At 56.0% G+C, this 21,127-nt stretch overlaps 3 protein-coding genes across 10 annotated transcripts in view; 1 reads left to right on the top strand and 2 right to left on the bottom strand.

Annotated features, from left to right (window-relative positions):
• Window positions 1–3,159: 3,159 nt before the first annotated feature.
• LOC129475922 (ADP/ATP translocase 3) lies at window positions 3,160–8,471 on the bottom strand. The gene is made up of 4 exons (XM_055268394.2): window positions 8,146–8,471; window positions 5,732–6,218; window positions 4,227–4,367; window positions 3,160–3,680 (listed from the first exon to the last, which is right to left on the bottom strand). Exons 1-4 carry the CDS (start codon window positions 8,254–8,256, stop codon window positions 3,523–3,525), a joined length of 897 nt encoding a protein of 298 aa, XP_055124369.1. The 5' UTR covers window positions 8,257–8,471; the 3' UTR covers window positions 3,160–3,522.
• LOC129475921 (atherin-like) lies at window positions 8,314–14,197 on the top strand. Its single transcript, XM_063635178.1, has 2 exons — window positions 8,314–8,588; window positions 13,827–14,197. Exons 1-2 carry the CDS (start codon window positions 8,314–8,316, stop codon window positions 13,942–13,944), a joined length of 393 nt encoding a protein of 130 aa, XP_063491248.1. The 3' UTR covers window positions 13,945–14,197.
• Window positions 14,198–14,348: 151 nt separating this feature from the next.
• The window catches only part of ASMTL (acetylserotonin O-methyltransferase like), a 54,898-nt gene continuing 48,119 nt past the window's right edge, over window positions 14,349–21,127 (bottom strand). For 5 of the 8 annotated variants that reach the window (XM_055268376.2, XM_055268374.2, XM_055268377.2 and 2 more), the window contains one exon: window positions 20,200–20,550. In XM_055268376.2, coding sequence (XP_055124351.1) covers window positions 20,330–20,550 — 221 coding nt within the window. In that variant the 3' untranslated portion in view covers window positions 20,200–20,329. Of the gene's footprint in view, window positions 16,607–20,199; window positions 20,551–21,127 lie in introns of those variants that run through there. The other 3 variants (XM_063635147.1, XM_063635146.1, XM_063635148.1) reach the window with 1 other exon arrangement.

Consider the following 21,127-nt stretch of genomic DNA (forward strand, 5'->3'; position numbering starts at 1 on the left):
GAATCACTGTGCCCAACCCTTTTTTTTTTTTTTTTTTTTTTGGAGACAGAGTCTTGCTCTGTCACCCAGGCTGGAGTGCAGTGGCACCATCTCAGCTCACAGCAACCTCTGCCTCCTGGGTTCAAGCGATTCTCCTGCCTCAGCCTCTCAAATAGCTGAGACTACAGGCACGTGCCACCACGGCCGGCTAACTTTGTGTTTTTAGTAGAGAAGGGGTTTCACCATGTTGGCCAGACTGGTCTGGAACTCTTGACCTCATGTGATCCGCCCACCTTGGCCTCCCACCCCCCCCCCCCCCTTTTTTTTGAGACAGTCTCACTCTGTCACTCAGGCTGGAGTGTAGTGGCGCGATCTCAGCTCACAGCAATCTCTGCCTCCTGGGTTCAAGCAACTCTCCTGCCTCAGCTTCTCGAGTAGCTGGGATTATAGGTATGCACCATCGCGCCTGGTTTTTAGTAGAGACGGGGCTTCTCCATGTTGGTTAGGCTGGTCCTGAACTCCCGACCTCAGGTGATCCACCTGTTTCACCATCCCAAAGTGCTGGGATTACAGAGGTAAACCACTGAGCCCAACCAGAACTGTGATTTTGATAGTACCCACGAGGCAGAATTCTCTTAAAAACAGCCATGCCACCACGTATTATTTCCTATTATCTCCAACACTCAGCTTGCTAAGAGCCTCAGCATTTCAAGATTGTGCAGGACTGGCCAGGCAGTTAGTGGCTCATACCTGTCATCCCAGCACTTTGGGAGGCTGAGGTGGGCGGATCACGAGGTCAGGAGATGGAGACCATCCTGGCTAACACGGTGAAACCCTCGTCTCTACTAAATATACAAAAAAATTAGCCGGGCATGGTGGCGGGTGCCTGTAGTCCCAGCTACTCGGGAGGCTGAGGCAGGAGAATGGCGTGAACCCGGGAGGTGGAGCTTGCAGTGAGCTGAGATTGCGCCACTGCACTCCAGCCTGGGTGACAGAGCGAGACTGTCTCAAAAACAAACAAAAAAACAAAATTAGCCAGGCGTGGTGGCAGGCACCTGTAATCCCAGCTACATGGGAGGCTGAGGCAGAATGGCTTGAACCTGGGAGGCGGAAGTTGCATTGAGTTGGTTATCACACCATTGCACTCCTGCCTGGGTGACAAGAGTGAGACTCCATCTCAAAGAAAAAAAAAAAATCAAGCAAAGTGCACTTGCTGATCTTTGAATTGTAACTTTGGAGACCCTCCCCCCGCCACCAAATTCCCCAAGTCCAGTGTACCATGTAAGATTTCACTTGATCTGCTGAGGAAACCATGGCCCAATTACTAGGTTAAAATCTATTAAGTGCCAGGCGCGGTGGCTCACGCCTGTAATCCCAGGACTTTGGGAGGCCGAGGAGGGTGGATCACCTGAGGTCAGGAGTTCGAAACCAGCCTGGCCAACATGGTGAAACCCCATCTTTACTAAAAATACAAACAGCCAGGCATGGTGGTGGGTGCCTGTAATCTCAGCTACTGGGGACGCTGAGGCAGGGGAATCGCTTGAACCCGGGAGGTAGAGGTTGCAGTGAGCTGAGATCGCACCATTGCACTCCAGTCTAGGGTATAGAGTGGGACTCCGTCTCAAGAAAAAGTGAAATTAAAAAAAAACTATTAAGTATCAGGAGTGAAAATACATCCAAGAGGGAATGAAGCAGTGAGCACGGCTCCAGGCAGGAACTCAGAACCCACGTCCCCGTGGGTCGCAGCTGTTTTGTGGAGGGTGTGCTGGACCTGCAGGGCTGATGGTGGAAGGTCCTGTTTCACCACTTGCCTCTGGGCCGAGTCATGTGACCAAGACGAGGGCTCACTGAGCTTTCCTGATCTCTGATTTCATCACCGGGACACAGTGAGGGTTTCTACGTGGCAAAGTGCAGAGATATAGATTGTGCCTTTCGGGCCAGGCGCGGCGGCTCACACCTGTCATCCCACCGTGTTGGGATGCTGAGGTGGACAGATCATTTGAGGCCAGGAGCTTGAGACCAGCCTGGCAAACATGGTGAAACCCCAACTCCAGTAAAAATACTAAAATCAGCCGGGTGTGGTGGTGCACGCTTAGAATCCTAGCTACTTGGGAAGCGGGAGCAGAACTGCTTGAACCTGGGAGGCAGAGGTTGCTGTGAGCTGAGATGGCGCCACTGCACTCCAGCCTGGGCGAGAGTGAGACTCCATCTCAAAAAACAAAAAGATTCTTTTTACTACAGCTGGGATTTCTGGAGAGCCCGGGAGAGCCAGCTCTGGAACCGCAGGGCTGCAGTCTCCGTGGCCCTGCCGTGGGCTGAATGTTTGCGCAGGAAGAACTCAAAGGAAGCTGTCGTGCCTGGCGGTGGGTACCCCTTGTGGTGGATTCTCACGGGTGAACCCACGGACACACAGCTGCCACTCTGGGGACCCCGGCCGACTCCACTGTTCATGCTGGAATGGGGGCTGGAGTGGCCCTCGGGAGCCACGGGAGGTGGAGAGGAATGCAAGGTGTCACGGCTGTTTCAGTGTCCCCAAGATTCAGGCTGAAAACGCCACTCTCCCAAGTGATGGCGTTGGGAAGCAGGAGTCTTTGGGAGTGATGAGCCTCATGGATGAGATCAGTGCCCTTAAAGGGACTCCAGAGAGCACCCTGGCCTCATCCATCATCTGAGGACACACAGGGAGCAGGCGCCATCTAGAAGCCAGGAACTGGGTACTCACCAGAGACTGAACCTACCATGCCTCGGTCTTCTGGGACTTCCAGCCTCCAGAGCTATGAGACATGTGGTCATACAAATGGTCTCAGAGAAGGCACAGTAAGTGCCGGTGCCCTGGGGTCCTCCAGCATTTACCAGGGAGCCCGGCTATACTTCTGCCGCTTGGTTTCTACCCCCTACCTCTTCCCAGCTGTGACCCTGTGCCCTCCGTGCCCCGGGGGTGCTGGGGAGAAGGCAGCACCGCAGGCCAGGCCTGCCCTCTGTGCCCCGGGGGTGCTGGGGAGGAGGCAGCACCGCAGGCCAGGAAAGTGGGCCAGCCACGGGGGCAGAGCGTGGCCCCATCTGCCCACAGCACCCATCTCCGGACCCCAGACCGCCCTGTGGAGAGGTGCGCGGCCAGGCAGGAGGCCCAACATAGAACATACTCGCCAGTACTCGGCTGTGCAAAACAGGGGCTAGGGCTTAAGTACAAATGGGAAAACATGATTCTTTTGCTTTAAATAAATACTTAAAACACGACTTGGGTCCTACAAGCGTCTGGACTCTTAGGTCTTGGTATTGGAGTGTCTCACCCATGGGCCCCACGCAGCGACGCCACAGTTCCCTCCCACCCCGTGATCAAGACATGGAATCGGCAGCCGACGGCTGGATCGCAACGCGCCCCTTTTCTAGAGACTTCCCCGGCCGTCTACAGGCAGGATGCAGCTGGGAAAAAGACAAACTGGAATTTCTCGAAGGTCGATGGTCCGCACGGTTGAGGATTCTACGTGGTTCTCTTGGTTCCCTTGGCGTGTGTGTGTGTGTGTGTGGAGGAGGCCGCAGCCCTTAGATCACCTTCTTGAGCTCATCGTACAGGACCAGCACGAAGGCGCCCCCCATGCCCCGCAGGACGTTGGACCACGCACCCTTGAAGAAGGCCTTGCCCCCCTCGTCTCTGAAGATCTTCCTCCAACAGTCGACGGTACCCGTGTACATGATGTCAGCTGCAACGACAGGGAGACAGTGAGACGAGGGCCTCGCCGCCAAGCTCTTCAAGACACGGATGCCACCTGCACCCACAAAAACGTTTCACAGAAGTAACACCCCAGACGCCTGAGCCACAGTTCTGATTACAGGAGGGAAACCTGAGGTTCTGGTGACCACGTGCCCCCAGCTCAAGCCCACCTCCTAAGCCACTGTCTGAAGGAGGGCTGGACACAGGACTTCAGGCCCCGCCCTGGGTGTCCCCCATCTCCACCCCTGGGGTCCATGCAGAGAGGGCAGGATCGAGGGTGTGGATGCAACCAGACGTTCTAGGAGGTGGGGATTCGGAAATTGCTGCCTGGACCATGAAACCCCAAAAAGATCAGAAGCCCATCATTCAGGAGAATCCTTCCACACAGCCAGGTTCCTTTCGGACACACTGCTGTCTAACATGCCCTGGAAGTGCCTCCTTTGATGCTTCTTGGCCTCCCACGGGCCCGGGCCGAGGAGCTTGGTTCCCCTTCCCACTGGCAAGGGTCCCCCGCCACCCGAGCCCGCGCGGGTACCTCCTTTGCGCCCAGACTGCATCATCATCCGCCGTCGCACCGTGTCGAAGGGGTAGGACACCACGCCGGCCACGGCCGTCACGGTCTGCGCGATCATCCAGCTCACCACGATGTGCGTGTTCCTGGGGTCGGGGAGCATGCCTGCGGGGGAACGGCACGTCACCTTCCGGCGCCTGCACGGCCATCCGAGACCAGGGTCAGCCTCCAGTGTGTGCTCACGGCCACCTGAGGTGGTACCGAGCTCTTGCAAGACCACCAGTGCCCCCTCCACGTGGCTGCCCAGTGCCAGCCGATGATGTTTACGACATGAAAGGTCAGGGCAGGGACAGGAGGGGAAAAGGCCACCTGCCACCTACTGGAACCCAGCAAGACAGTCTCAGAGGTCGGGGTTAGGCCTGTTTGGGGAAGAGAATAGGGCCCTGACCTTCTAAAGGGTCACAGTTATGGGAGTTGCACTGTGTCCTCAAAATCCACATGCTGAAGTCCCACCCCCACCCCAGGACCTCAGAATGCAACTGTACTTGGATATGAGGTCTTTAAAGAGGTAAGACTGAAGGAGGTCAGTAGGGTGGGCCCTGATCCTATGACCCTAGTGTCCTTCTAAAAAGAGATGAGGACACAGACACACAGAGGGACGATCCTCTGTGGGGACACAGGGAGAAGACGGCGTCTCCAAGCCCAGGAGAGAGGCCTCAGGAGGAACCAGCCCTGCCCATACCTGGATCTCAGACTTCCAGCCTCCAGGACTGTGGGGGAATCAATGTCTGTTGTTTATAAACCACCCAGTCTATGGTATTGTGACAGCAGCCTGAGATGGACTAAGACACCTCACAAGAAGATGAGGACACAGACACACACAGAGGGACGACCCTGTGAGGACACACGGAGAAGACGGCATCTCCAAGCCCAGGAGAGAGGCCTCAGGAGGAACCAGCCCTGCCCACGCCTGGATCTCAGACTTCCAGCCTCCAGGACTGTGGGAGAATCAATGTCTGTTGTTTCTAAGCCACCCAGTCTATGGTATTCTGTGATAGCAGCCTGAGATGGACTAAGAGACCTCATAAGAAGAGGAGATGAGGACACAAGACACACACAGAGGCATGACCCTGTGAGGACACAGGGAGATGACGAAGTCTCCAAGCCCAGGAGAGAGGCCTCAGGAGGAGCCAGCTCTGCCCACACCTGGATCTCAGACTTCCAGCCTCCAGGACTGTGGGAGAATCAATGTCTGTTGTTTATAATCTACCTGGTCTATCATATTCTGTGATAGCAGCCTGAGATGGTCTAAGACATCCCATAAAGAGGAGATGAGGACACAGGCACACACAGAGGGACGATGCTTTGAGGGCACAGGGAGAAGACGGCGTCTCCAAGTCCAAGAGAGAGGCCGCAGGAGGAACCAGCCCTGCCCACATCCTATCTTGGACCTTCAGCCCACGGGGCCCCAAGGGAATGTCTGCATACTGAGCCTGTCTCTGGGATTTTGCGAGGGCAGCCACACGTACCCTTGGCCGTATCGTACACGCCGAAGTAGGCCGCCCGGTAGATGATGATGCCCTGTACGGAGACACTGAAGCCCTGGTACAGGCCCCGGATGCCGTCAGACTTGGTGATCTTCACCAGGCAGTCTCCCAGGCCTCGGAACTCACGCTCTGTGCTTGACTTTCCCACGTCCGCTGCCAGGCGGGTTCTGGCGAAATCCAGCGGGTACACGAAGCAGAGGGAGGTCGCGCCGGCCGCACCGCCGGAGGCCAGGTTGCCCGCAAAGTACCTCCAGAACTGCCTGTGCTTGTCCACGCCCCCCAGGAAGATCTGCTTGTACTTATCCTTGAAGGCGAAGTTGAGGGCTTGAGTGGGGAAGTAGCGGATGACGTTGGCCAGGTTGCCCCTCCAGAAGGACAGCACGCCCTGCTCCTTGGGGATACGGACGATGCAGTCCACGATGCCCTTGTACTGCTTGTCGGCGGCGATCTGCTTGCTGGCGTGCTGGACCTGGGGGACGCAGAAGGTGTTCAGACCAGACCCGGGGCCAACCACCCAGTAAAATCCCAGCTACAGAGTGCATTCTTTTTTTTTTTTTGACACAAGTCACCCTTGTTGCCCAAGCTGGAGTGCAATGGGGTGATCAAGCGATTCTCCTGCCTCAGCCTCCCAAGTAGCTGGGACTACAGGTGCCCACGACCACACCCGGCTAATTTTTTTTGCATATTTAGTAGAGACGAGCATTCCACCACGTTAGTCAGGATGGTCTTGATCTCCTGATCTCGTGAGCCACCGCACCCGGCCCTTTCTTTTTTTAAAAAGACAAGGTCTCATGCTGTTACCCGGGTTTGAGTGTAGTGGTGCGATCTCACCTCACTGCAGCCTCCAACTCCTGGATTAAGCCATCCTCCCGCCTCAGTTCCGGAGTACCCGGGTCTACAGGTGCAGAACCATCAAGCTCCGCTAAGTTTAAAAATTACTTTTAGAGATGGAGTCTTGCTACGATGACCAAGCTGCTCTCAAACTCCTGAGCTCAAGTGATCCGCCCTGGGCCTCTCAAAGCGCTGGGACATCACGCCCTAAGTTTAAAAAAATGTTTTAAGCCAGGCACGGTGGCTCATGCCTGTAATCTCAGCACTTTGGGAGGCCGAGGTGGGCGGATCACGAGGTCAGGAGATCAAGAGCATCCTAACACGGTGAAACCCTGTCTCTACTAAAAATACAGAACATTAGCGGGGTGTGGTGGCGGGCGCCTGCTAGGGAGGCTGAGGCTGCAGTGAGCCAAGATCGCACCACTGCACTCCAGCCTGGGCGACAGAGAGAGACTCCGTCTCAAAAAAAAAAAAAAAAGGTTTTTTTAAGATGTGGGGTCTTGCTATGTTAATCTGGTTGGTCTCAAACTCCTGGGCTCAAACAATCCTCCCTGGGCCTCTCCAAGTGCTGGGACACCCCGCCCTGCTAAGTTTAAAAAATTTTCTTACACATGGGGTCTTGCTATGTTGTCCCGGCTGGTCTCAAACTCCCGGGACACGCCACCCTGCTAGGTTTAAAAAATATTATCTTAGAGATGCGGTCTTGCTGTGTTGCCCAGGCTGGTCTCAAACTCCTGGGCTCAAGCGATCCTCCCCGGGCCTCTCAATGCACTGGGACGCTCTGCTTTGTTAAGTTAAAATAATTTTTTTTTCTTTGAGGTGACGTCTTGCTATGTTGCCCCGGCTGCTCCCAAACTCCTGGCCTCAAGCGATCCTCCCCGGGCCTCTCAAAAGCGCTGAGATCGCGGGCGTGACCTGTCCTTGCAGCCAAGCCTATTCATTCCCATCACCGAGCTGTCACTGGGAGGACGTTAGCAAGGACGTCCTGGCAGCAATGTTCCTAGGCATCATGCTACTTTCCATAAGCCTCTCTCAAAAGACAAAAAAATGCATTGCTCTGGATCAGAATTGCACAAATGAGCTAAGAAGGGGGGCTAAGAACCACCAATAGCCATATTCTGGTTATTCCAGGACACCTGCGGGCAGGCTCGTTGCCCTATTGGCCTTAGAATTACCCTTCGCGGTGGAGGGGGCAAGAGCAGACACCGGCCAAGGCATCCGCCGGAAGGGTTGGTCCCAGCCCGGGGACCCGCAGGATTGAACTCAAGGCCAAGGCCCGCCCGCCGCAGGGTGCGTCCATGGGCCCTGCTCACCGCGCATGCGCCTTCCAATCCGTGCCGCATTCCCCCGCCCGCCGGGCCCAGTGCGCACGCGTGGACGTCGCCACGCCCTGCGGCAGCCGTCACGTGACGCAGCCCCCGGAAGCCGGCGGCGCATGGACAAAGCGATCGCGGCCTTCCACTTCCGGCGCCCGCCTGCAAGGATCTGCTGCCCGCGTCCCCGCCCGGCCCAGCCACTCGGTTCCCGTCCCTTTGTCCCCGGAGCGGCCGCGCCCGCGTCCCCACCTGCAGCAGCAGCTTGACCCGCTCGATCGGAGCCACGGCCGTCTTGGAGATGGCGGCGGCGATGCCTCCGGCCAAGAAGTCCTTGGCGAAGGAGATGGCCTGTTCCGTCATGGTGGCGGGGCGGGCAGCGGAACGGGCGCACAGCCGGAGAGCGGGCGCGGAGAGTGAATGGAGGGCGTCGCTGGCTCAGCCCTGCCGCCGCCGGGACCGAAAGGACGGAGCGGCTACCGCGCAGCCGCTAAGACGCCGACGCCACGCCCACTCCCCGCCCCCGCGCCTCCTCGCGCCGCGCCCATTGGCTGCGCCGCCCGGCCATGCCCCGCCCCTACCTGCGTGCCTCGCCTCCGAGGGCTGCCGGGAAGCCCGCTGCGCCCCGCCCCGCACTCCAGCGCGCCGCGCCCATTGGCTGAGCTCCCCGGAGACGCCCCGCCCCGCACCCCTAGGTATGCCGGGAACCAGGCCCCGCCCATGCACCGTAGGGGCCGCTGGGGGTTCCGCGGCAGCCTTGACCTTGTGAAGGTCACGCCGCTGCCGGTACCCGAGCGGGCGGGCGGCTGCGGAGTCAGAAGCCCACCCTGATCCCCCGTTCGCTTCGAGTGCGCCGTCCGCTTTCTCTCGGAGGCCGAGGCGACCCCGCCGGGATGCGCGACATGTGTGCCCTGACCTCCGACCCTTGACCCTTGACCGCCAGGCGGCTCCGATCCCTTCATATTATCCGGGGTCGCGCGTCGGGAGACCCCGGCCCCTGCCCGCGTGCACCCGGGGGTCTCCGCGCGAAGCCTGCTGCGGCTTCCACGTGGGCGCGGCTCAGTCCTGCTGCCGATCCGTGACTCGGCGCCGCCCTCCGCGCCCGGCCTAGGTGGAGGGTCTCTGGGCCTCCGTCCTGTGACCCCGCGCGGTGCCCTCCGCCCTGGGGTTGGGGGTTCCCCCTGGGCCGCGCCCACCCGACCGGGCTCCCCGATTTCCCCGTGTCTGCCCGGCGGGGGCTGCGGCCCGGGTGCCCCTTCCCGACCTCCCTGTCCGCCCTTCCTCCCTCCCGCCTTTTCTGCTTTCTCCTCTCCCTTCCAGGCTGTCTCCCGCCTGCCCTTTTCTCCCTGTCTCCCTCCTTCCCTGCTTTTCCGTTTGTTTTTTGCTTCTTTCTCGCCTCCCTCCTTTTTCTCCCTCTTTCCGTCTCTCCCTTCCTTTCCCTCCCTTTTTCTTTCACTTCTGTCTCCCTGTCTCCTTCCTTTCTTGCTACCTTTCTTCCCTCTTTTTCTTTTTTCTCCTCCCTCCCTTTTTCTGCTTTTCTCCCTCCGCCCTTCCTCTCTTTTTTCTTTGCTCCCTCCCTCTTCTGTTTTTCTCCCTCTTTCCGTCTCTCCTTCCCTTTTCCTCTTTCCTTCCCTTCCTCCCTTTCTGCCTTTCCCTCCTTCCCTCCCTTTTCTTTTTCCTCTTTATTTCCTGTCTCCCTCCCTCTCGTCCCTTTCTCCCCTCTCTCTTTTCCGGTTTTTTTTTTTTTTTTTTTTGAGACAGAGTTTCACTCTTGTTGCCCAGGCGGGAGTGCAACCTCTGCCTCCCTGGTTCAAGCGATTCTCCTGCCTCAGCCTCCCGAGTAGCTGGAATTACAGGCATGCGCCACCATGCCCAGTTAATTTTACATTTTCAGTAGAGACGGGGTTTCACCATGTTGGCCAGGACGGTCTGGAACTCCCTCTCCCTCTCTTTTTCCTTTCTTTTATTCTTTCCTGTCTCGCTGTTTCCTTCCTCTCTGTTTCTCCCTTTCTCCCTGTTTTCCTTTTTTTTGAGATGCAGCCTTGCTCTGTCACCCAGGCTGGAGTGCAGTGGCATGATCTCAGCTCACTGAGGTTCTAGAGATTCTTCTGCCTCAACCTCCCAAGTAGCTGGGATTACAGGCACCCGCCACCATACCTGGCTACTTTTTTTTTTTTTTTTTTTGTATTTTTAGGACAGACGGGGTTTCTCCATGTTGGCCAGGCTGGTCTTGAACTCCTGATATCAGGTGATCTGCCCACCTCGGCCTCCCAAAGTGCTGGATTACAGTCGTGCGCCACTGCGCCCCGCCTCCTTTTTTCTTCTCTCCTCCTTCTTTTTCTATCCTACCTTCCTGCCTCTTTATTCTCTCCTCCCTCCCTCCCTCTTTTTCCTTTTTCTTCTCTCCTCCCTCCCTCCTGTTTTTCTCGATCATTCCCTCTCCCTTCCTTTCTTTTTCTCCCTTTCCCCCTTTGCCTCCCTCCCCTTTTTCTTCTTTCCTGTCTCCTTTGCTCCTTTCCTCTTTCTCCCCTCCCTCCTTCCCCGCCTTCCTTTATGCTTCTTTCCCTCTCCACTGCTTCCTTTCATTTCCTGCCTTTCCCCTTCTCTCTTTCTTTCCTTCTCCTCCTGCTATCCGTCCTTCCTCCCTTTCCTCCCTTCTTTTCCTTTCTCTTCTTTCCTTGTGTCTTTCTTTTTTCTTTCCCTCCTCCCTTCCTTTTCTCTCCCTGTGTCTTTCCCGCTCTTGTTTTTCCTTTCTCTCCCCGTGTACCGAGAAGGTGACAGTCCCTGGCTGTGGGTGGGCAGGAGCGACTCGCCCCAGAGAGTGGGGTCACCCTGGGTGACTTCTGGGTGCAGCTGTGAGCCCTGCCTGAGGCTTTTCCTGACCTCTGGGGAGGGCGGCTGAGCCTGGGGCTGGAGGTTGGGGCCAGCTCTGCAGGCTGGAGTGGCTGCTGGGTGGCGGGATGGCTGTCTCAGAAGTCACTGAGGTGTGGGTAGGTCTAACCTTGGGACATTGCTGTGGGGAGGGCCGTGGAGACCAGGTACATTCCTGAGTCTCTGCCAGGGCACCGGGGGTGGACGGTATCCCCTGAGGACCCAGGACCAAGCCAGGCTCGCTGCAGGGGCCCTGGAGTAGAGGGCAGAGGCCGGGAGTGCTGTGGGTGCTGGGCGGGGTGGGGAGTTTGCTGGGGCAGCTGCACCTCACAGGCCTGTGTTCCTTTCCCAGCCTCAGCGAGGCCGGGTGGGACGGGGCCCTGGTGCTGGTTTTCAGTGCCTCAGCGAGGCTGGGCTGGAGCTGCTATTTCCAGATGAGGCTGGTTCGCATCTGCTCTTGCTGGGGCTCCAGGCCTGGGCCCTGGAGCGTGGCGTTCCCTTTCCAAGTCTGCAAAGCCTTAGGAGAGAGAAGAAGGTTCATTCCATGCGGGTGGGGATGGCTAACCATGTCCAGACACTGAGACGGCGCCCTGTGTGCTCAGCCCTCAGCCTGCACTGGCTTGGTGGCTTGGTGACCCGCCAGCAGGGTGGTGCTGTCTGTGGGCTCTGCTCAAGGTCCTCTCAGAGCCAGCAGGATGCCTGCCTGCTTGGGCCTGGCACCCAGGATGTGCTTGGCAAATGCTTCTGGGATGGATGGATGGATGAATGGATAATGAATGCATGGATAGATAATGGATGGATGGATGGATGGACAATAAATGGATGAATAATGGATGGATGGATGGATGGATGATGGATAGATGGATAATGAACAGATGATGGATAATGGATGGATGATGGATGGATGGATAATGGATGGATAATGGATGGATGGATAATGGATGAATGGATGGATGGATGATGGATAATTGATAATGGATGGATGGATGGATGGATGTAGATGGATGATGGATGCATGATGGATGGATGATGGATGGATGGATAATAGATGAATGGATGGATGGATGGATGGATATAGATGGATGATGGATGCATGATGGATGGATGGATGATGGATGGATAATGGATGGATGATGGATGGATGGGTAATGGATGGATGATGGATGGATGGAGAATGGATGGATGGATGATGGATGGATGGATAATGGATGGATGGATGGATGGATATAGATGGATGATGGATGCATGATGGATGGATGGATGGATGGATGATGGATGGATAATGGATGGAAAATGGATGATGGATGGATGGGTAATGGATGGACGGATGATGAATGGGTAGGTGGATGGATGGATAGATGGATGTGTTTGCTTGGCAAATGATTCTGGAATGAATGGATGGGTGGATGGATGGATGATGGATGGATATAGATGGATGATGGATGGATGGATGGATGGATGGATGATGGATGGATAATGGATGGATGGAAAATGGATGATGGATGGATGGATGATGAATAGGTAGGTGGATGGATGGATAGATGGATGTGTTTGCTTGACAAATGATTCTGGAATGAATGGATGGGTGGATGGATGGATGATGGATGGATGGATAATGAATGGGTGGGTGGATGGATGGATGCACTCTGTCGGCAAATGCTTCTGGGATGGATGGATGGATGATGGATGGATGGATGGATAATGAATGGGTGGGTAGATGGATGGATAGATGGATGTATTTGCTTGGTAAATGATTCTGGAATGGATGGGTGGATGGATGGATGGATAATGGATGGGTGGATGGATGGATGCGCTTGGTTGGCAAATGCTTCTGGAATGGATGGATAATGGATGGGTAGATGGATAATGAACGGGTGGGTGGATGGATGTATAGATGGATGTGTTTGCTTGGCAAATGATTCTGGAATGAATGGATGGGTGGATGGATGAATAATGAATGGGTGGATGGATGGATGCACTCGATCAGCAAATGCTTCTGGGACGGATGGATAATGGATGGGTGGATGGATAATGAACGGGTGGGTGGATGGATGGATAGATGGATGTGTTTGCTTGGCAAATGATTCTGGAATGAATGGATGGGTGGATGGATGGATGCACTCGATCAGCAAATGCTTCTGGGACGGATGGATAATGGATGGGTGGATGGATAATGAACGGGTGGGTGGATGGATGGATAGATGGATATGTTTGCTTGGCAAATGACTCTGGAATGGATGGATGGATGGATAATGAATGGGTGGGTGGGTGGATGGATGGATGCACTCTGTCGGCAAATGCTTCTGGGATGGATGGATGGATAATGGATGGATGGATGAATGGATAATGAATGGGTCGGTAGATGGATGGATAGATGGATGTATTTGCTTGGTAAATGATTCTGGAATGGATGGGTGGATGGATGGATAATGAATGGATGGGTGGATGGATGGATGCGCTCGGTTGGCAAATGCTTCTGGAATGGATGGATAATGGGTGGGTGGATGGATGGATAGATGGATGTATTTGCTTGGTAAATGATTCTGGAATGGATGGGTGGATGGATGGATGGATAATGAATGGATGGGTGGATGGATGGATGCGCTCAGTTGGCAAATGCTTCTGGAATGGATGGATAATTGGATGGATAATGGGTGGGTGGATGGATGGATAGATGGATATATTTGTTTGGTAAATGATTCTGGAATGAATGGATGGATGGATAGATGATGGATGGATGGAAGAATGGATGGATGGAAGGATAGATGGATGAATGAATTGCTAATTGGGGCTGTTTTTCCATACAGAGTGCTGCACGTGGGACTTAGCCTTGGACACTAACTCCTTTGCCCCTCGTATCTGGGAGGGAACAAAGTCGCCATGCCTAACTAGGGCATGACCTGGGAGGCCTTTGGGGCCACCTGCCCTGGAACCCGGGGACACAGCCTCCCTGGGAAAGGAGGGTCAGGTGGACCTCACACCTGGGAGTTGGAAGTGGGAGAGACAACAGCTGCTGGGTAGTGGGGGTAGAGCTGTGTCTCTCACCACCCTGCCTCTCCAAGGACTGAGAAGAAAGGATTGAGCCCCGATCTGCCTGCCAGGCACCCAGCCAGGAGAACCCCTTCTCTGCCAGCATCTGATAAAATTACCTGCGTGGCTTCAGCGATCACTGCTGCCTGACCAGCAGCTGCTCTCCTGGAATCTGCGTCCAGAAAGCCCCTTGGGGGTCAGAAAAGTAGGTGGATTAATATAGAAGTAGAGGTGGGTTTTTTGTGTGCTTATTGAGATGGAGTCTTGCTCTGTCGCCCAGGCTGGAGTGCAGTGGTGCAATCTCGGCTCACTGCAATCTCCGCCTCCCAGGTTCAAGCGTTTCTTCTGCCTCAGCCTCCCAAGTAGCTGGGATTGCAAGTGTGTGCCACCATGCCTAATTTTTATATTTTTAGTAGAGGCGGGGTTTCATCCGTCCATTCCAGAAGCATTTGCTGAGCACATCCTGGGTGCCAGGCCCAAGCAGGCTGGTCTCGAACTCCTGACCTCAAGTGATCTGCCCACCCCGGCCTCCCAAAGTGCTGGCATGACAGATGTGAGCCACCGTGCCCTGCCCAGAAGCAGAGGTGTTTTAATGGAAAGACTTCAGGCTTCATCGGACGGCCGAGAAGGAATCAGAGCAGGGGTGAGGTTGGCTTTGTGCGGGGTGGGGTGGGGTGCCAGGCTCTGTGTTGGGGGGGGGCAGCAGCACATCTTTTGTAATTAGTCATTGCCAAGGTTCTACCTGTAAGAAGTGTGGTCCAGGGAGGGCTGATGGGGCTGCAGGATGAGGGGGCTTGACAGACCCCTTTCCCCAGAAGAGGGCCCCCAAGAGACCTTCCCCCTGAAGAGGGTTCCCCAGGACCTCCTCCCTGAAAAGGGACTCCCAGGGCCACCCCCCAAAAAGGGCTCCTCCTCTGAAGGAGGCCCCCCAAGACTTCCCCCATGAAGAGGGCCGCCGCAAAGACGTCCCCCCTGAAGGTGTCCCCCAGGACCTGCCCCCTGGAAGAGGGCTCCCCAAGATTTCCCTCTTGAAGGCTCCCCAAGACCTCTCTCCCGAGAAGAGTCCCCTAAGACCTTTACCTTGGAAAAGGGCTCTCTGCAAAGCTTCCCTGGAAGTGGGCCTTCAAGCTGGGCAGGCTGGGAGGAGCTGTGTACTCAGCATCATCCTTAGGGTCCGTTGTCCTCCCGCTTCCCCTGCCCCGGTCCCCAGATAAATCCAGAGGCTGTTTTAGAGCCAGACGGACACTCCTGGTATGCACCAGGCGCTCATCGTGTAGTGCTCGCTGAGTGGAGGAGGGAGTAGGCGAACCCGGCCGGTCAGGCTGCCCTGCACGGAATTCCAGCCTTGTCACCTCACTGGTTTTTAAATCATCACAATCCTCAGGATGTTCTGTGCATGCCACACACAGACTCTCAGAGTCCAGAGGGGCTGTTTTTGCGCAGTTATTCCAATGAATAAAAAGACGGGCTTGGTGCAGTGGCTCACGCCTGTCATCCCAGCACTTTGGGAGGCCGGGGGTGGGGGTGGGGGGGTCACCTGAGGTCAGGAGTTCGAGACCAGCCTGACCAACATGGTGAAACCTCGTCTCTACTGAAAATACAAAAAAATTAGCTGTGCACGGTGGCGGGCAACTGTAATTTTAGCTACTGCGGAGGCTAAGGCAGGAGAATCACTTGAACCTGGGAGGCGGAGGTTGCAGTGAGCCGAGATCACACCACTGCACTCCAGCCTGGGCGACAGAGCGAGACTCTGTCTCGAAAAAAAAAAAAAAGTTCTAGCAGACACAGAAGGGAGAGGGAGACGAACAAGCCCCAGGGGCCCTTTATCCAGCTTCCTTCCACCTGGGGGACTCCCTCTGCGGGTCCTTGGTTTAAGGGCAAATGGCGAGGGGACCAAAACACAGGGAGGCCACGTTGGAGGTCCCTGCTGCAACCGTGTGGCCCCCCAGCCCACTCCCAGCAGCCAAGACGAAGGGGGGCCTGGGGTCCCCCTAGGGCAGGCGCCTCTGGTTCTCTCTACCGAGAGGCCCCCCCCCCATGCCGGCCTCTTCCTGGGCTGACTTCCAGAACCTTCTCGGACTCATGAACGTTTCAATCTGGATGGAGTGGGGCCTTCGCTGGGTACCCAAGTGGTGGGAATCTGTCCCTCGCCCCTAGAACTCCCGGAGGGCTGGGCCCACGTCTGTCTCCATCCTGTCCCCATTCCCCGCCCCGGGTGGCACGGGCTGGAGAGGAAGGAGCTTCAGGCTTCACAACCATCAAAGCAGGTTGCTTCCAAGATGGCCAGTGGTCACCTGAGATGGAGCAGAGAGCAGCTGTGGCGGACATCTTCTCTAGAAGCCACCTGTGAGCCCTGCAGAGGCCCCGGCCTTTGTGCCTTAAGACAGACGGCGTCCTGCAGGTACGCGGGGGAACCCTGTAGGCAGGGACTTTGCTTGCTTTCCCAGGACAGGACAGAGGAGTTTGGCTGGGGGCAGCCCAAGGTGACCGGGATGCTGTCGTCCCAGCTCTGGACCAGGCTGCCATGGGAAGGAAGGAAGGAGGGACAGCTCCAGGCCAGGCTGACGTGGAAGGGAGGGAGGAGGGAGGTAGGACCGACGGAGGCCTGGCTGCTGTCCAGGGCTGGGCTCCGTGGTATCTCCTGGTGGTTGTCAGGTCCTGCCTGGCCCCACATCGAGGCGTGTGATGGAGGGGCCTGGAAGCCTCATCCTTCTTGGTTGCCAAGCAGTGAGGGCCACAGGCATGCGCCACCGCACTGGACTCCCCCTTTCATCATCAAAGCCGAATTTTCTTCCTGCTCCATCTAGGCTTCCTGTGGAGACACCATGTGTGATTGTAAAAAAAAAAAAAAAACGAGTTAGGCCAGGCACAGTGGCTCACGCCTGCAATGCTAGCACTTTAGGAGGCCAAAGCGGGCAGATCACCTGAGGTCAGGAGTCCGAGACCAGCCTGGCCAACATGGTGAAACCCCGTCTCTACTAAAAATACAAAAATTAGCCGGGTGTGGTGACTCATGCCTGTAATCCCAGCACTTTGGGAGGCCGAGGTGGGTGGATTACCTGAGGTCAGGAGTTCGAGACCAGCCTGGCCAACGTGGTGAAACCCTGTCTCTACTAAAAATACGAAAATTAGGTGAGCGTAGTGGCAGGAGCCTGTAACCCCAGCTACTCGGGAGGCTGAGACGAGAATTGCTTGAACCCGGGAGGCGGAAGTTGCAGTGAGCCGAGATCGTGCCATTGCAGTCCAGTCTGGGCAACAGCGAGATTCTGTCTCAAAAAAACAAAAAAACAGACCAAAAAAAAAAAAAAACGGAGTCTGTCCAGAATTATACACAGTCACCCGTGCCAGGTAACAACCCTTCAGTCAACAACGGCCTTCCTAGACAGCGGAGGTCCCAGGAGATGGTAATACCGTAGTTTTCCTGTGCCTTTATTTGTACACACACAAATCCCTACCATTGTATTTATTACAGCAGCCTGCAGCACTGGGCATACTCACCTGCTGTCCAAGTTTGTAGCCCGGGAGCCGGGGGCCCTGCCACGCAGCCCAGGTGAGTAGCAGGCTGTGTGTGCCACGGCGGTATGTGTGAGTGCACCCCGTGATGGGCACACAGAGAATCGCCTAAGGATGCATTTCTCGAAACAGGTCCTTGTCATTCAGTGACACATACGACTGTGTGTGTGTGTGTGCGCAGATGGGTGTGTACGTGTATGTATGTATACACAGCTGAACACACACACCTCTACACATGTGCCTGTACATGGATAGAACACATAATTTACAGAATTTACAGAACACATAATTTATATTACATAAAATATAGAGAGGTCAGTTTTATTTATTTATTTATTTAGACAGAGTCTCGCTCTGTCTCCCAGGCTGGAGTGCAGTGGCACAATCTCAGCTCACTGCAGCCTCCACCTACTGGGTTCAAGCGATTCTCCTGTCTCAGCCTCCCCCTAGTAGCTGGGATTACAGGCTCCTGCCACCACGCCCAGCTAATGTTTGTATTTTGTGTAGAGACAGGATTTCACCATGTTGGCCAGGCTGGTCTCAAATTCCTGACCTCAGGTGATCCACCTGCCTCGGCCTCCCAGACTGCTGGGATGACAGGCGTGAGCCACTGCACCTGGCCTATTTCAGCTGTTTTCTGTTTTCTTTTTTTTTTTTTTTTGAGACGGAGTTTTGCTCTTATTGCCCAGGCTGGAGTACAATGGCGCGATCTTGGCTCACCACATCCTCCACTTCCCAGGTTAAAGCAATTCACCTGCCTCAGCCTCTCCCCAGTAGCTGGGATTATAGGCACCTGCTACCACTCCCAGCTGATTTTTGTATTTTCTGTAGAGACAGGGTTTCACCATGTTGGCCAGGCTGGTCTCGAATTCCTGACCTCAGGTGATCCACCTGCCTCGGCCTCCCAGAGTGCTGGGATGGCAGGCGTGAGCCACTGCACCCGGCCTATTTCAGCTGTTTTCTTAAAGCACAAAGCAACCTACACATTCTTCTGTGATACCAGGTAACTGTAAGGGTGGAGCAGCTTGTGACTTGGGTGTTATTGAGATCACGTGTGACCACTGCAGAAAACCTCTCCCACCTGTGCAGCAGGCACCTTGAAATAGGTCACCCAGGAGGCAGTGGTTGCAGTGAGCCGTGATTGCACTATTGCACTCCAGTCTGGGCAACAAGAGCAAAACTCCAGACTCCGTCTCCTAAAAAGGAAAACAGCTGAAATATAACGCAGACTGAGGCCCAGCCCGGAACGGGTAAGCTGGGTGCACGCACCGTGAAAACAGCACCTGGGCCTGCTCCGGTTCTCCCCGCTTTGCAGACGCCGCCTGAACCTCGGTGCCTCCTTGAGGTCAAGGCTGTGAGTTAAAGGGCTCCACCCCAGCCCGGCCCCAGGTTGGCCCAGCCATTCCCTGACGGGGGCCAGGGAGGAAAGGGAGCTGTGTGGGCACCAGAGAGGCAAACTGAGGTCTGAGGGTCGGGACACAGCCCGGCAGCAGGAACTGGGAGCGGAGCACGGGGGAAATGTGGATACGCTCAGCTCCCTACAACCGCAGTGAGCGTGTGTGCAGGGAGGGCCTCACGGGGCGGTGTGAGTCTGGCCTGCCGGGGCTTCGGGGGTTTTACAGACACATTTCAGCCCCGCAGCAGGGGCTGGGGAGGTCCCGCTCGTGACAGTCTCTGCACCAAGGCAGGAGAGACGGAAGCTGCCCGGAGAACTACCACTCCATGGCCTATGGGCGTCCGGGGTGAGCGGCGGCGATGGCGTCCCATGGAGGAAACACTGGAAGTCGTGCGGAAGGTGGGAAGATGCAGGCTGGATTGCGGAGAAGGACTGAGACCCTGCCTGGTATGGCACTGTCATAGCAGCCGTCAGCCTGCTGGGAGGCAGGAGAAAGCCCCGTCCCCACCGCCCTCCCCGGGAGTCCCCACCGGCTACTCTGGAAGGCTGCTGGCTCCCAGGACATCCGCTGGGCTGAACAGTTATCTCTGGCTGTCCCTCCGTCCTCTCCTCCCCGAATGCAGCCTCCATCTCCTCCTCCCCCAATTCAGCCTCCATCCCCTCCTCCCTGAATGCAGCCTCCTTCCCCCCTCCCAAAATGCAGCCTCTGTCTCCACTCCCCAAATGCAGCCTCTTTCCCCTCCTCCCCAATACAGCCTCCTTTCCCTCCTCCCCAAATGCAGCCTCTTTCCCCTCCTCCCCAATACAGCCTCCTTTCCCTCCTCCCCAAATGCAGCCTCCTTCCCCTCCTCCCCAATACAGCCTCCTTTCCCTCCTCCCCAAATGCAGCCTCCTTCCCCCTCCCAAAATGCAGGCTCTGTCCCCATTCCCCAAATGCAGCCTCCTCCTCCTCCCCAATGCAGCCTCCGTCCTCTCCTCCCCGAATGCAGCCTCCTCTCCTCCCCGAATGCAGCCTCCTCTCCTCCCCGAATGCAGCCTCCTGTCCTCCCCGAATGCAGGCTCCTTCCCCTCCTCCCCAAATGCAGCCTCCTTCCCCCCCCAATGCAGCCTGTTTCTTCCTTCCCAAATGCAGCCTCTTTCCCCTCCTCTTCCCCAAATGCAGCCTCCTTCCCCTCCTCCCCAAATGCAACCTCCTTCCTTCTCCCCGAATGTAGCTTCCTTCCTTCTCCCCAAATGCAGCCTCCATCTCCTCCCTCCTCCCCAATGCAGCCTCCATCCCCTCCTCCCCAAATGCAGCCTCCTTTCCCTCCTCCTCCGCAAATGCAGCCTCCTTCCCCCATCCCCAAATGCAGCCTCTGTCCCCCTCCACAAATCCAACCTCTGCCTCCCCTCCCCAAATGCTGCCTCCTTCCCCTCCTCCCCAAATGCAGCCTCTGTCTTCTACTCCCCAAATGCAGCCTCCTCCCTCATCAAAACCCCTACGGAGGAGGCAGAGACAGGCTTTTGCTTTCTTTATTCAGTCACGACTACACGCTCCTATGTGACTGTCCTATGGTACTTGGGGACCAGGCAGTGCACCTGCAGTCTGGGGGAGGACGTCCCTATAATGAACATGCTGTCTGGGCTTCAGGGGGCCATTTTGGTGGCCAAGATGGCATCCAGGACACCCCCCAAGTGCACCACTTGCACCTGGCGGAAGCCGTGCAGCTCCAGCAAGCACTGGTACTCGCCCAGGCTCCGCACCCTGCCTTCATTCTGCACCAGCATGTTCAGCGACTGTATCAGGGCGCCCTGCACCTCCCTCTCCTCCTCATCCAGGAGCGTCTCCACCAGCAGCAGGCCGGCCCCTGAGGGGAGAGAGCAGAGAGCTGGAGTCCTGACCAGCCACGCAGGGATCCTTCAGCCGGACACAGGGGACACAGCAGGCAACAGGAGCTCAGAATGGTGAGCAGAGGCTGCCGAGAACCCTTACCCACACAGGTAGGGGAGGGGAGAGAGACAGAGACTTGATGCAGGGCGGACAGACAGGGAGAAGGAGATTTGATCGAAAGATGGATGGATAGATGGATGCATCACCTGGGCCTTTTCCGGTTCTCCTGGATGCATGGATGAACAGATGGTAGACGATGGGTAGGTAGGTAGGTAGAAAGATGTATGCATAGGTGGATGCATGGATGAGAAAGATGGATGGATGAATAGATGGTAAGTGATGGGTAGGTAGATGGATGGATGGATAGATGGATGCATGTATGAGATGGATGGATGGGTGAATAGATGGTAGATGATGGGTAGGTAGGTAGATGAGTGGATGGATGGATGAGATGGATGGGTGAATAGATGGTAGATAATGGGTAGGTAGGAAGATGAATAGATGGATGCATGGATGAGATGGATGGTTGGGAGAATAGATGGTAGATGATGGGT

Source organism: Symphalangus syndactylus, chromosome X, assembly GCF_028878055.3.
Source record: "Symphalangus syndactylus isolate Jambi chromosome X, NHGRI_mSymSyn1-v2.1_pri, whole genome shotgun sequence".
Taxonomy (NCBI): Eukaryota; Metazoa; Chordata; class Mammalia; order Primates; family Hylobatidae; genus Symphalangus; species Symphalangus syndactylus.